The sequence below is a fragment of the Lampetra fluviatilis genome, chromosome 5, assembly GCF_964198595.1.
Source record: "Lampetra fluviatilis chromosome 5, kcLamFluv1.1, whole genome shotgun sequence".
In the NCBI taxonomy this organism is placed as follows: Eukaryota; Metazoa; Chordata; class Hyperoartia; order Petromyzontiformes; family Petromyzontidae; genus Lampetra; species Lampetra fluviatilis.
Window position 1 is genome coordinate 15,998,191 of NC_136279.1, and position 13,749 is coordinate 16,011,939.

The 13,749-nt window shown below is 47.7% G+C and overlaps 1 protein-coding gene across 1 annotated transcript in view; it reads right to left on the reverse strand.

Moving 5' to 3' along the window:
* RRAS2 (RAS related 2) overlaps nt 1-13,749 on the reverse strand; it is a 57,563-nt gene that overhangs the window by 13,343 nt on the left and 30,471 nt on the right. Inside the window, exons 2-3 of the mRNA XM_078856972.1 lie at nt 7,884-7,971; nt 3,647-3,749 (exon numbers count right to left, since the gene is read on the reverse strand). Coding sequence (XP_078713098.1) covers nt 3,647-3,749; nt 7,884-7,971 — 191 coding nt within the window. The remainder of the gene's footprint in view (nt 1-3,646; nt 3,750-7,883; nt 7,972-13,749) is intronic.

Here is a 13,749-nt window from a genome sequence, read left to right on the forward strand (position 1 = left end):
ACTGCCAATGCAGTATCACAAGAAACGTAACATTTTCATAAACAAAAGACACATACACAGATACAGACAAACAAGGATAACAAAAACACGGATACACAGGGACATGCACATTGAGACCTACCCACCCACATACATACAAACCAACACAATACAGATGTCCCTTCACATCCTTAACAGACTGTTGGGGCAAGTGCCGTTAGTGAGCACCTATGAAGATCGGCACGGCACACGAGGGGAGGCAAAACCATGCTCGGTCGTCTTTGTCTCCCCAGTGGTGATGTTTACACACCGCATCAGGGACTTATTTGAGGCTGAGTCGACCTAGGCAAAGCCTAGGACCGGTTCAGATAATCGTCACTGGTGTTGGCCGAGAGTGAGAATTGAACTCGAGTCACCGGGTTCGTAGCGCAGCTCGCTAACGCTACAGTACTCCTCCCTACATACATATGAAGCAAGGCACACACACACACACGCTGCTCAGAGTTTATGTGGAACAGGTGTGTGTGTGAGAGCATTCAACCCTAACCCTATCTAATCGCGGGGCAGGAAGGAAATGTTTAATGTTGAACGTTTGAGCTGTGCGCAGCACTAGGTAATCGACAGTTCAATGGAAACTTCACAACCTGCAATGTTTACACCATTGGAACCTCATTTGCCAGTAAAAAAATATGATAATTGTTTTTTTACCCTTCTATCTGGCAACAAAACTGACACCTTTTTTTACAAAGAGTCATATTTGCATAGACCACAATACCTGCTGTCTCGGGTGTGGACCAATCAACTTCAAGGACAGTGCATACATTATCAGAGTTATGTTTTTTTGTTTGCATTATGACTGCAGGTATTGTGGTCTATGCAAACATGACTCCTTGTAAAAAAAAGGTGTCAGTTTTGTTGCCAGATAGAAGGGTAAAAAAACAATTATCAACCTGCAATGTGTTTAGCTGTGAGAAAGAATAAAAGGTGACCGACACTAGTGTTTAGACGTGTGTTACATGTTCGGTGTAACACACACGTGTGGCCAGTGGTGTGTGTTACATGTTCTGTGTAACACACACACGTGTGGCCAGTGGTGTGTGTTACATGTTCCGTGTAACACACACACGTCTGGCCAGTGGTGTGTGTGTGTTACATGTTCTCTGTAACACACACACGTGTGGCCAGTGGTTTGTGTAACATGTTCTTCTGTGCTCAGCAGCATCGTGAGCGGCGATCACAAACAGAAAGTTGCGAGTTCAAATCTTGGCTCTGGGATTGACTCAGCCCATAACTTCTCGGAGGTCGATGAAATTAATACAATTTTGTCAACGGTGGTCCTATGGATAGACTTGCCCGACCAGAGGAAATGTGGAATTTCCACTACTGGCTGAGCTGCAAGCAGGAAATGTGAACCAGCATCGATTATGATCGACAAATCGTCACGGTCCTCATCAGCAGCGAGCCACTGCACGAGTCACGTGGTGTGTGTGTACTGTACGTGCCACATGCAGTTCGGCCACTGATTCCTTTGTGATTGTCGTGGCCACGCTTTCCGCAAGCATGCCACAGTTTCTAAGAATTAAAGAAACAGTCAGCATTAATCTCATTCTTTTAAATGTTCCCAATCCCATTGAGCACGAATTGGACGCTGAGTCAAAGTTTCCATGAGTGCGCTGCCTGGGACTGCTCATCGCTCTCTCACCAATCACCGCTCTCTCACCGATCACCAATGTTAACCGCCCTGCATCATAAACACCGGCACCATCGGGGCATGTCATGGTTCATCCATTCAGTTGGATTCCTACACTTAGGACAGAGCCATTAATTGTGGCTCTGTTAGTCGACTATCTATTTACTGTTCAAAAAAATACTTATCCATCTCCATCAGCTATGCTTAATCCACTGCTGGATGAAGGTCTCCCCAAGCCATCGGGCAGCTCTTATCGCCCTCCTGCGATGTAACAAGCCACTCGTCACCTGTACAAGAGTTGGTTTCATCACTCCATCTCCACGGTCGGTGACGTCCTCTTGGCTGCATTCCCTCTCTTGGCCACCACTCCTGTCATTATTCTAACTCATGGGTCACAATCCCTGCCGGTGAACGTGTCTTGCCAAAACCCACTTAAACTTTTATAAACCGTCAGATCGATGTCTTTAACCTGTGTCCGTTCTCTAATCCATGCATTACTCTGCTCAGAATTAACGTTGCCACGTAGAGAATGTCATTCTTATGATAATTGCACCACTGGCTCGAGGTCTCCCCGTCCTTGGTAGCCGACGTCATCGCGAGAATTTTATGCGGCATGGGACGAGTAGCCAAGCCAAGAGCCACCCGCAATCCCTCTGTACTCATCAAGCTAAGTGGTGTCCACTTTAATCTGTCTGAGAATACATTCCTCAAGACACTGCTTCACTATATATTGAAATTTTAGATGCTGTGGTCAGAGCATCCGGCTCACGACTGGAAGGCTACGAGTTCAAATCCCGGGCAAGGATCCAAATCAGCGCCTTCATACCTACGGGATCAATAAAGCAAGTACCGCTTCATTGTACTGCCCACAGTTTTTGTTCTATGGGCACAGTGAGCCCCATTATGGGAATGATGGGGCTGCCAATGGGGAGGAGCACCACCCCATTTGCTCGGTGCAGATTTGAACCCACACAGTGCACAGACCATGAACACAGCATCAATTAAAGCCTTTAAAAGATCATCCCAAACTCAATGTGCCACTAATGTTACCGATAGCCAGGAGCTTAACCAATATTTCTGGGATTGTAGTATACTCATTAATAGGCATGTAACGATTCACCTCCCCCCCCTTCGTTCACCCCCACCGCTCCACGATTTGATTTGTCACGAATATGTTTCTTTTTGTCTCATTCACTCCGTCCCGTACGCTGTCTTCCCTGTGCGTTCTCTCCATTTTGTTTCATCGGCCTGATGCGTGCGTCAGGCGAGAATCAATTTTAAATCGATAAATTGTTACTCGCCTACTCATTAGCACACAATCGCACTCGCTAAAGCACTCATGTGCACACCGCATGTTTAAACGTACGCCCACGCGCTCACAGGCTGCGATACTTGAACGGCACTGTGGGTTCACTTTTTTCTCCCGCACAACACCGTGTGTAACCATGGGCTATGCGTGGGGCACAAAGATGGGGCCCGCTACCTGCACGATGCGAGAACGGCTTTGAGCACATGGCTCTTCGCTTCCCATTGGTTGACGCTGCCTGCCAGCTTCTCTGTGCTGGAGAAGATCGTGGGGTGGAGGAGGAGCAGGCTGAGGGGCCGGCTGTAAGTCAACCGTTGCTATCGAGACTTGGGGATAGGAAGGAGGCTTTGCCAGGAGGGACCCCGAAGAGGGAGGGCTCTTTTGGAGGTTTTGCCGGGAGGGCTCCTAGGAGGAGGACTCACCTGGGGGCTTTGCCAGGAAGGACCCCTGGGAAGGGGGGTTGCTTGGGGGCTTTGTTAGGAGGACCCCTAGGATGGGAGATCACTTGGGGGCTTTTCCAGGAGGGATCCCTAGGAAGGGGGTCACTTGGGGGCTTTGCCAGGAGGGACTAGGGGCTGGTGCCAGAGGGTGGCTTACGCTACATGCTGCCTCTGTGCACGCTCTCACGCTTGACAAGGTCGTCTCTCCCCAAGATGTCACGCGCCGCTCACCTGCCGCGCTCCGTGATGGAGAAGACGAGGAGGAAGCCCTCGCCTGTCCGCATGTACTGCTCACGCATGGCCCCAAACTCCTCCTGACCGGCCGTGTCGAGGACTGCACCACAAAGCAACAGACACCCAGTGTTCGGTTTAATACATGTATACTGTGGGGGTGGGAGCCAGCACTGTTAGCGAGCACCTATTCAGGCCAGTAAGGCACACACGACAGGACAGTGTGACTTGAACCACACTTGGCCCAGCAAAAGGATGTTCGTTTATGGCTGAGAGGACCACTTGAGATGTTGTTAGCCTGGGCGGGAAACGAATTGTGCTCTCTTTGGTCAAGCAGTGAGATTGAACTATATACGGATGATACAAGTCCGTCAATATGTGCTCTCTTTACAATCACCCTGTCGTGCAGGCTGTACAAGCATGACAAGACGGTACAGACAAGACAAACAGTACAATCATAACATTACAAACGAGAAAAAGCAAAACCAATTCCTGAATGAATTGTAACAGTCCATTCAATTACTAAGGGGTGAATAATTACAAACATAATGTTCGCTACAGCAAGGAAAACGATTGGAAACCATGCCAAACTCAATTGGTGGAAATTACGGTGGTTGTGACTCAGACTTAAAGAATTATGCAAAGCCTCAGATGTCCGCTGCAGAGATGGAGGAATGAAATCAGCTCGTGTGTGGGTGAAAAGTTGAATTGTATGTAAGTTGAACTTCTTTCGCACCATACATCGACAACCGTGCTCGGAGATGCTAAACTCAAAAGGAGAAACTAAACTCAAAAAGCAGTTCTAAAGAAATTCGTTTTCAACCTCGATTTAAAAGTACATAGCTCTACTGGTTTCCTAATATCGGAAGGAAGAGCGTTCCAGATGGTTGCAGAAGCGCATCTGAAAGTGCAGAAGCGCATCTGAAATTGCAGGATTTGGTGACCGTCTTTGTTCGATGACCAGCTAAAGCTGCTGCGAGAGTGACCGGAGTTGACGTGATAGTTTCCGCTCCTTGACGAATTCAGCATCACAGGATCATGAGAGATGGCGACGGCTTGGGGAGGGGGCTTTCGTCCGGCAGTGGATTGTTCATGGCTGGGTGCTGGTCAAACCCACTAGGGGTGGATCTCACTAACGAGGCCAATGTGCAGTTGGGCATCATGGCCAATATCACCGATACCAATGCACCTCGCTATCACGTCCTTCCCTCTGTCGGACCCCCTTGGACCTGCTGGACAGTCGACACCCAACCTCACAAGGTTGGATCTTACAGTCTCAGCACCACTGGCTTTTGTTTCTCCACTTGTTACACAGGCCACATGTGCTTCAATGACTACTTATACTCTTTGGGTCTTCGGTAAAGTGACTTTACCGACTTCACCGAAAGACCCAAAGAGTATGAAATCCTGCAGTCATGAAAGCTTTAAGTAAATGACGACTTAGTCTCATTACCACCACCCTCGAGCTTCAGGTCACTCCTTCGGTCGCCGACTTTTGGGTGCCACTATCATGTCTACCCTCCTTCACCCTGCACACAACTATGTGGCAAACATTGTTATGTTATTTGAGCCTATCTATGTGACTTTACCGAAAGACCCAAAGAATAATAAGAAGCATATTGATTTTGTTAATCACCCATCGAGCCATATGTCACTGTGGTAGAAGTTACTCAACTTGAAATCAGAAGGTCGTGAGTTCAACATCCAAATCAGGGGGTCACAACAAAATATACAAATATCAATTTATGAAACGTCAACGGTGTGGTCATCACATGAACAGACCAATCCTATCATGGGAATACGGAAGTTCCAGCTCTGGCTTCGAGTAGCTGATGGGAGATTAGTGCCTTCTCTTTAACTTTTGTCTCCGTGTTTTGCATGGGCAATTTTCTGCTTAGGAACCCCAAAAGGTGTTTTATTTCAGACTTTACCCTTGAAGCCAACTCCTCACCCACTGCACTCGTCTCCATCGAGTCACGCGATTCCACCACCGATATAAATCCACAGAAGCTCTGGCTGAGAATACGAGACCGCAAGCGTAGGCAGCAGTGCGAAACAAGAAAGGTCGTTGATGTTTCATGAGAACGACCGTCTCCCTTCCCCCATAAAGTTATTATTTAGTTTTCCACCTGACTTGGCCATGAAACGGAAAACGTTAAATGACATCACTGTGTGCACTTTCTTGCAAAGCATATTCAGAACACTTTCTGTACTGCAACCAAATAAAGCCTCCACCTGTGCAATAATTAACCCAGTCATCCGGCATTGCGGAGACACTAACGCCATCAAGTTTACAGTAATACCACGGGCTTCAGACAGCGAACACGTAGCACGACCCTTTAGAGCAAAGGTGCATGACCATTTTCCCATGGCGGGCAGCATCCACGAGACATTTTAGGCAGAGCTTCCGACGAGGTTAAAACCCGGAAAGTGTTCGTTAAAATTTGAAGGAGTGGGGTGGGTGGAGAGGTGCGAACAAATGAGTGGTGGTTAGCGCAATGCACGATAAACCTGACGAGCCGAGTTCGATTCCCAGCGGCCACGATTAACACGAGTGCCGAGCAATATTTGCACTGGTACTGGGTCTTCCGACTTCACCAAACCCGGACTGTTAGCTTTGTGCACTATGGTGGTCAAACAAGCTCCTTAACCGACACAGGGTGAGCTGGGCGTGCCCCCCCCCCCCCACTTGTTATTTCTCTCACACGGCACTAGTTTGCCAGGTGTTGTGGGCTTCAAACAAGTTCAATGTGAATGCAGCGTAAAGGAATAAAAGTGAATAAGGGTTTGGTGCATGTAACATTTTTTTCTGGTAACGGGATGATCTTCACAATCTATACGGAGAGCTGTTACGTTATGTATAATTCTGCAGGCCCGTTGTAAGTTATGCTGAACGGTGAGAATTCCATTACCGCAGCTAACATCATGGGCGCGCGGTGCACGATGGGCCTATGGAGCTCAGCGGGCCTGCATTAGTGGCGTTCAAGGATTTCACAGGCGAATTGGGTTTTTTGCCACATTGCCATGAATCTACGTTGCCTTAGTAACGAAATAAAATAAAAATATCTCTTAGTGGGAACGAGCGAAGTTATTTAAGCTTTTGAGTCACAGCCACAGAATGGAGTTAGCCGAGGAATGCCCGTGTGGTTCCGAGCGCTGGGGGGTTTTTGTACTGTATGCAGGTTGCAGGTTTGCTAGACCCCATTCATTACGTTGACGGAGAACGCCGCCCCCACGTACACCATCAGCGCACGCACTTGCCGTGCGTGCACCGGCGCACGCACGTACGCGTGTGGTGCACGGGCCGACGCTCGTTTCTCGGTCGGGAGGCTGAATCGCTCGGTGTGTGTCCCGGCGCAACTGCGCCGGTGTAGCGGCGACGTTGCCGAGGGAAGTCGCGAGCCCAGAGAGAATGCGCACTTGACGCGCGTGCGACTTGACACGCGTGCACAGCGTCAAGCGAGTCACAATGCTCCCGTGTATCTGAGGCTTCACGGATGCCCAGGATGCGCGCGTTGACTGGTGCGCATGAGAACAGAGTGTTTTGTCTCGCATAAACGTACGCAGTGCCAATCGTATCCCTTATGTCCGCTGAAAATGTGTCTCGTGTACCGTGGGGTGTCAAGTGATTCAAGCTAAAAAGAGTGTTCTATCTGCAGCTTGTCACGGCTTGTGGGAGGGACCTTCGAGTTAGGAGTTTCGGCCCTCGCACAAAGTCACTGTGACAGCAGGTCGTGACCCTCCCGGGTGGCAGGAAGCTCGGTATGCTGGGTGTGGTGTCACAATGTACAATAAGAATAATGGGGATTTATTTACCACGTGAAGCGAGGTAAATAAATCAGGAGGGTCTTGCATTGGAATGTTTGGCCAATTCTGTTTCTACGAATGTTTTGTATGTGGGGAGGGGGGGGGAACGGAAGTATCTGGAGAAAGTGCACCGTGCATGCAAGGTGATAACACAAAAGTTCAGCTCAGACGGGTTCATAAACTCGCCTGCCATACTGTCACCTCCCGGCAATTTTCACAGACAGCACGCACAAGACAGACAGTACAAACAGTTCCGACGAGACAAACGGCGCACAGTAGGTGGTACAGATGAGACTGAAAGCACAGACGAGTCAGACAAGACAGACGAGACAGCGAGTACACAAACGGGACAAACAGCGAGGGAAGTCGATCTTCACGAGTCCAGTGGACACCGACGTCGGCAGCTGACAATGCCGCGGGGTGAACTCACTGTCGAGGCGTGCAGCCCGGTCGTCGATGACGCACTGCTTCGTGTACGAGTCCTCGATGGTGGGGTCGTAGTCCGTGACGAAGTACGACTGCCAACGACAAGGGTGGGGTTACGTCATACACTCGTTCGCATGCAGATCGCCGAATGGCCGATCTAGCCGGGCGGCGCTGCGACTTGCACACGCGCGACTTGCGACACGAAGGTTGCGCGTTTAACGCCCAGTCGGAGACGGTCTCCAAGGCCTTCATCCCTTCGGAAGCTGACCCAATAAAGTACTGCTTGGTAGGCGGTGTCCCATAGACTGTGCCCGGCCATGTGACTGTGAAATATCCACCACTGGTTCAAAGTCATCAATAGAAATGAGTGAAGCCACGTAACTTGTTTGAACAGGAAATCACTTACTCTTCACTTTCAATTTAATAAGTAATTTTGCAAAACTAACATGAGTAAAGCTACTTGTTGATCTTAGAAGTCTCAGCGAGTTACATGACTTTTACCAGAGGCTGCTAAATCGGGATGTTTGGTCACTTCCATTGTTTTCATGAGTGTTTTGCATGTTTGGGGCCATCCATAAATGACGTCACGCACCTGGGGGGGGTCAGACATTTGTGACGATGTGTGACGAGGGGGGGGGTTTGAGTAATGTGACGTCACGTAAAAATGCGCAACTTTAAATAAATATAGAATTGTTATAACAACACTCCTACAACATCAGAGTGCAGCGCCACATTAAATACGCACTACAATGACAATAGTTTAAAAAGATTTTCAAAATGGAAATATTTTTGGGGGGGGGAGGCAGAGCTTTGTGACGTCGCATTTGAGGGTGGTCTGACTTTTTCTTCTAAATAAATTTGTAAAATAATCGTCCAAAATGGCGCGACGTAATTTATGGACGGCCCCTTTGAGGAAACCAGAGTACCCGGGTAAACCCACGTGGGACTCGTAAAAGTGAATTAAAGCTCAAAAGGTCTGCACATGAGGATTCTAAAAAGTAACCAAGTGGTACCGTTATCAAGAACCAAATCACCCAGGTGGTGCCGACTGGCCTGGGTGTGAACCCGTGCATGCCAGTGTGGACCCGGTGTGTATCCAGTGTGGCCAAAAAGCATTTCTCAACAGCTGCCGAGAACTAAAACTTTGACCTTCATTACTCCACCTTTGGTAAATACACATTTTTTTTCGTGCTTTACGTAGTAATCAAATTGGTAACCTGCGGAGTGTCCTGCACAAGCAAATCATTTTCTACACATGGTGCTACACGCCTGGCCTTGATCACCACTCTGCGGAGGAGACAAGGTGACCTGTGGAAGCATGAGGGGAAGTAGGTTGCCCAGCCATCTGCTTGGATTGTTTTTCAGTGTTGTCTCTACATACGTATGACCATTGCGGTCTTCTCTCAAAAGCAAAAATGCTCGTCCAAAAAATTGCTCAAATATCCCAACCAGGACCCTCGTGAAAGTGTATGGAGACCCAGTTAAAGCCCAGTTGAAGCTTTCTTAGGTAAATAAATCCACTAAGTGATGTTCATAAGCTGTGCGGGATTAGATGTAGTGTGTTTACTCAGGTACACGCAAGCAAATGCAGCGCCACTTTTAGCGGGAAAAAACCCATTTTGTGCTCTTCTGCCAACTTGAGAAAAGTCCATTGGCCGATCGCATAAAACAACAGAGGTGAAATTTTACTTGGCGTGTCATTCGAAGCTGTACAGGTTTGATGACGTTTAATGGAAATAGTGACAAAGCCGTGTTTGTTTGTGCTATTTAAGTTATGTACAAATTTAGTCCTATGGAAGATGGTGAAAGTCAAATGCCTGTTAATAAAGAAATGAGATGTATATAATAGGGGTTATGCAATTTTCCCCATCTCTCCGACGATTTGATTCAAAACACTACGATTTGATTTGAGAATCAATACACTTAACGCATTCATCAATAAGAATGAACAGTCTTTCGATAATCTCTTTAGCAGTGTGGTGAATGTAGCGCATGCTCTACCAGCTACGGCAGGCGTCACGTGAAGCTATTACACGTGGCATGTACACATTAAATAACATTTCTTCTTACCCCCGTGATTTTAAGCATCTATCATTAGCTTAACAATCAATATTAATCAATGAATCAATGCATTGTTAAAGATCTCGCAGGCGCTAAGGGAAGGTTAAATACCATGAAGCGGAAATACAGCGAAATGATGCTGTAAGTGCGAAGGGTGAAGTTTATTGAAAAGTGCCGAGTTAAAGTGTAAAGGTGCTGATGACCTTACACGTGAAACCGCACATGCAGATATCACGGCATTTTCCACAATAATGCGGAAAGGTTACAGACACAATAAACATCGTTGTAAAAAGCACACTAACTTAAAAACTCAGCTGCGATGTATGTGCAGCGTCACTTTGGGAAGTAATAAAAAATCAAAGCCCGAAGGGAATTGTGAAATTTGATATTAACCGAGTACGGGGGATAGCGACACCGAATAATTCACGAAATGCTTTCATTCTTCTTTTAGCGTGTATGGCAAGTATATGCCAATCACACGTCCAAGTTGAAGTCCGTGAGCCATGCGACTAATACCGCTCAGTCCGCCGGAGAGCGGCCCATAGGGATGCAGTCGTTCGTGATATGCTCCCATTGTCTGGTTCGGGTGGCCGTAGTCACACTGTGGGTTGTCTAATTCTCCACTTGTGGAGGAGGTGTGGTGCAGAGACCCAGTTGCTGTTCTGAAGCAGTTAATGGAGCACCAGTTTTCTTCGGCAGATCAAAGCCGTGGGGGGAGCAATGTTGGGGTCGGAGATGGCAGCCTTCTCATGGCCCATCTGTTAAGTGCCTCATCGTGAGACAAATACCATCACTTCGGCCTTCTTGGAAAAATCGTGAATATTTTCAATGCTTTAATTGAGAGGTCAGTGGATGATAAAACGCATTTATAATTCAGATAAAACGTGTTGCATAGAAGACCATGACTTCAACATCCCGCTGCCTGGGAGTAGAACCCTGGACCGAGGCGGTGCTGCCTCAGTGTCTCTGACACGGCCACTATGAATCCAATAAGTGAAAGACACACACACACAGCCCTGAGGTTTGAATTCAGAATATCAGCCATTCTGGCTGAGTGCGCCTGACATGTATGTTGAACAAGAACTCACAGAGAGTAACTACACGCTGAACACCTTAACAGGAACCCTGGATCTCAGCAGTGCCAGCTCAGCTCTATGACATAATCATGATGAGCCCCATGAGTGAGTCGATGCTGTAAGTTGACTGTACGCTGTAAAACCTAACCCGCTTCCAGAGGGCAAAACTCCAATGCCTCAAACGCAAGCTGTCTTCAAGTGTGAGGAGGCAGCACTGGTAAAAATCTCTTCCCGTGTAATCACCATCTTCCTGTGTCTCCTTGCCTAAGTATGGCAACAAACCGGATTCAAACACAGGATTTGAACTCCGTATTTCTGTGGGGATGGCTTAGTGTGTTTGACACCATATTGGTCCCCTGCACGAGCAGGCCACTCGTGGGGTGATGATAAGAGTCTAAGCGCAGTGCCAAAGTGCTGGTGAAGCAGCCACTTGGGAGAGAAAACTTCAAGTGTTTCCCTGCTCAAACAACCCATATCATCTTCAGTGGTGGCCCCGAGGCAGTGTTGTAAATTCCACTTTTGTATGGTCAGGGCCAGTTCTTCCATATGACAACCACTGTAGAGTTTCAATCAAGTGAAACACATTGGATCAGCCATGAAGGGATGAAGGGATGATGGAGTAAGTTGACCACCAAACAGGATTTGAACCCGTGACCTTCTAATTTATGAGTTGGGCAGCCTGCCCACTGCAACACGCGGCCACTAATTTAGTCAGCGGTTGCACATTTTTAATGCAACGTACCACAAAATGTAGCATTTCTTTAAAGGTCAACGGCATAGATACTGGTAGTGGTTTTGATCACTGTCGGGACAGGCAAGTAACGACTCATTGATTCACGAACATAAAGAATATATTCTGTCGCTCACAGTACATTACTTTAGTTGGGCAAATAAAATTATTATTTACGACTTGGACAGGATTTTTTGTATTTTCACCACTCTCTAGATTCGACATATGGGGGGTGTAGCAGTGGCCCAGTGGCTAACACACTGCGCTGTGTTCTACAGAGACCCAAGTTAGATACCAGGCTGCGGCTAATGTCAGTAGCAAGTGATATCTGTACGGGCCAGGCATCCCCCCCTCCCCAACCTTCAACCAACTCACATTGACCAGCATGGTTAAATATCGTCAAAGAATCTCCGTGACCAATGTGGCGTGGGAAGGACATCAAGAGTCGAGAGATCCTGGCATGACGAGGCTGTGAAATCGAGACAAATTTTTTGGGGAGATTCTTGAAAACTGAATGGCAACCCCAAACTGATACTTCATCAAACCGCTAGGGGAATGGGTAGTGGGGGAGGGGGGGTGATGAATCACTACATAGTACCTACCGGAGAGGCATGCGTTAGCGTGAAGCGACAGTGGGAGGAGATGGTGGGGAAGGGGATGTTTAGAAGGGGTGGGATATGAGATTGTGGGGAGGAACAAGACGTTAGAGCTAAAACTAAAGCATTGTTTTTTTTTACCAGGTAAGGCCCACTGAGCTATATGGCTTTTTTTCAGAAATGACCTGGCCACAGACGATAGCTCAACCAAGTGGCTTATCATGTGGAAATTGCGAGCAGCCAAATACTCTAAACGCATGTTGATTTTATATGCGGAGGGGAAAACCAGAAGAACCGGAGAAAAATCCACGTGGCCACAGGGAGAGAGACATTCAAACTTTAAAAATACCGGCGCCAGGGTTGGGGATAGAAACCACAACCTGCTGTATACAAGGCGAGAAAGTTAACATCTTACCCCAACAGCAGTGAAGGTTGGGGGGGGGAGGGGGCACAGCTCCCGTATCTGGGCACGATGCATGAATGCATACGGACTCACGCAGACACGCCGAGTGCCAACGCACGTCTACTGAGAACGCAATCGCGAGCGTCGTCCTTGCGACCGCAAGAATCCGCGAGGCACGCGGGAGCCACGTTCACGCTTGCCCGGACCACAAAGAGATAATTGTCAGCAGCATAAATGCGCATGGTGCACCTGCTCGCAGCATTTAATTATTTTTTACAATTTTTTTTGTATTTTTTAAGACAAGCCTGTGCAGGGAAAGTGGTCGTGCGGTGCTGCCGACGTCAACGCTGGGAGGGATGCATTGGCAACGCCGTGGCAGGGAAAGGACTCGGAGCGTTTACAGCATTGGCATCTTCACGCGCGACGCAATCAGATTCCAGGACACGACTCTGGGGAAACGTGCACTTGAACTTCAGTGCTTAAAGTGCAATGCAAGCAGCTCGTGACCGATCTCAGAAAACTCCCAGAAAACTCCGAGTGGAGGCAAAGGTCACACAAGAGTTCGCCTGTGTTGATGTCCATTGGCAGTCCCTGGGGCCAGTTTAGAAAATTCAATGAATTTTGGTTGGAACCAGTCTCTCAATGACACACGACTTTCGTGCATGTCTCTGCAACACACCCAGTGGTAGAGCTCACAATCACTCTGGAGCTATGAATCCCGATCAGATGCTCGGTACACGATCATATGTAAGTACATCTATTTGCTGTTTGACTCCATATCTTGGAGAATTAACTTTTAATTTAGCGCAACCGTGTCTACGCATGTAACGATTCATCAACTAACTACCATTCTTGCACTTGTGCTCAACGCATCAATTTGAGCATCTAACAATGCACTATTTACTATCTCTACAAATATTATGCAAATGGTGATCCAAAGTATTATTGGGTTAATGGAATGAACAATACAGAACATACGAGAGCGACAATACAAATGAGACAAC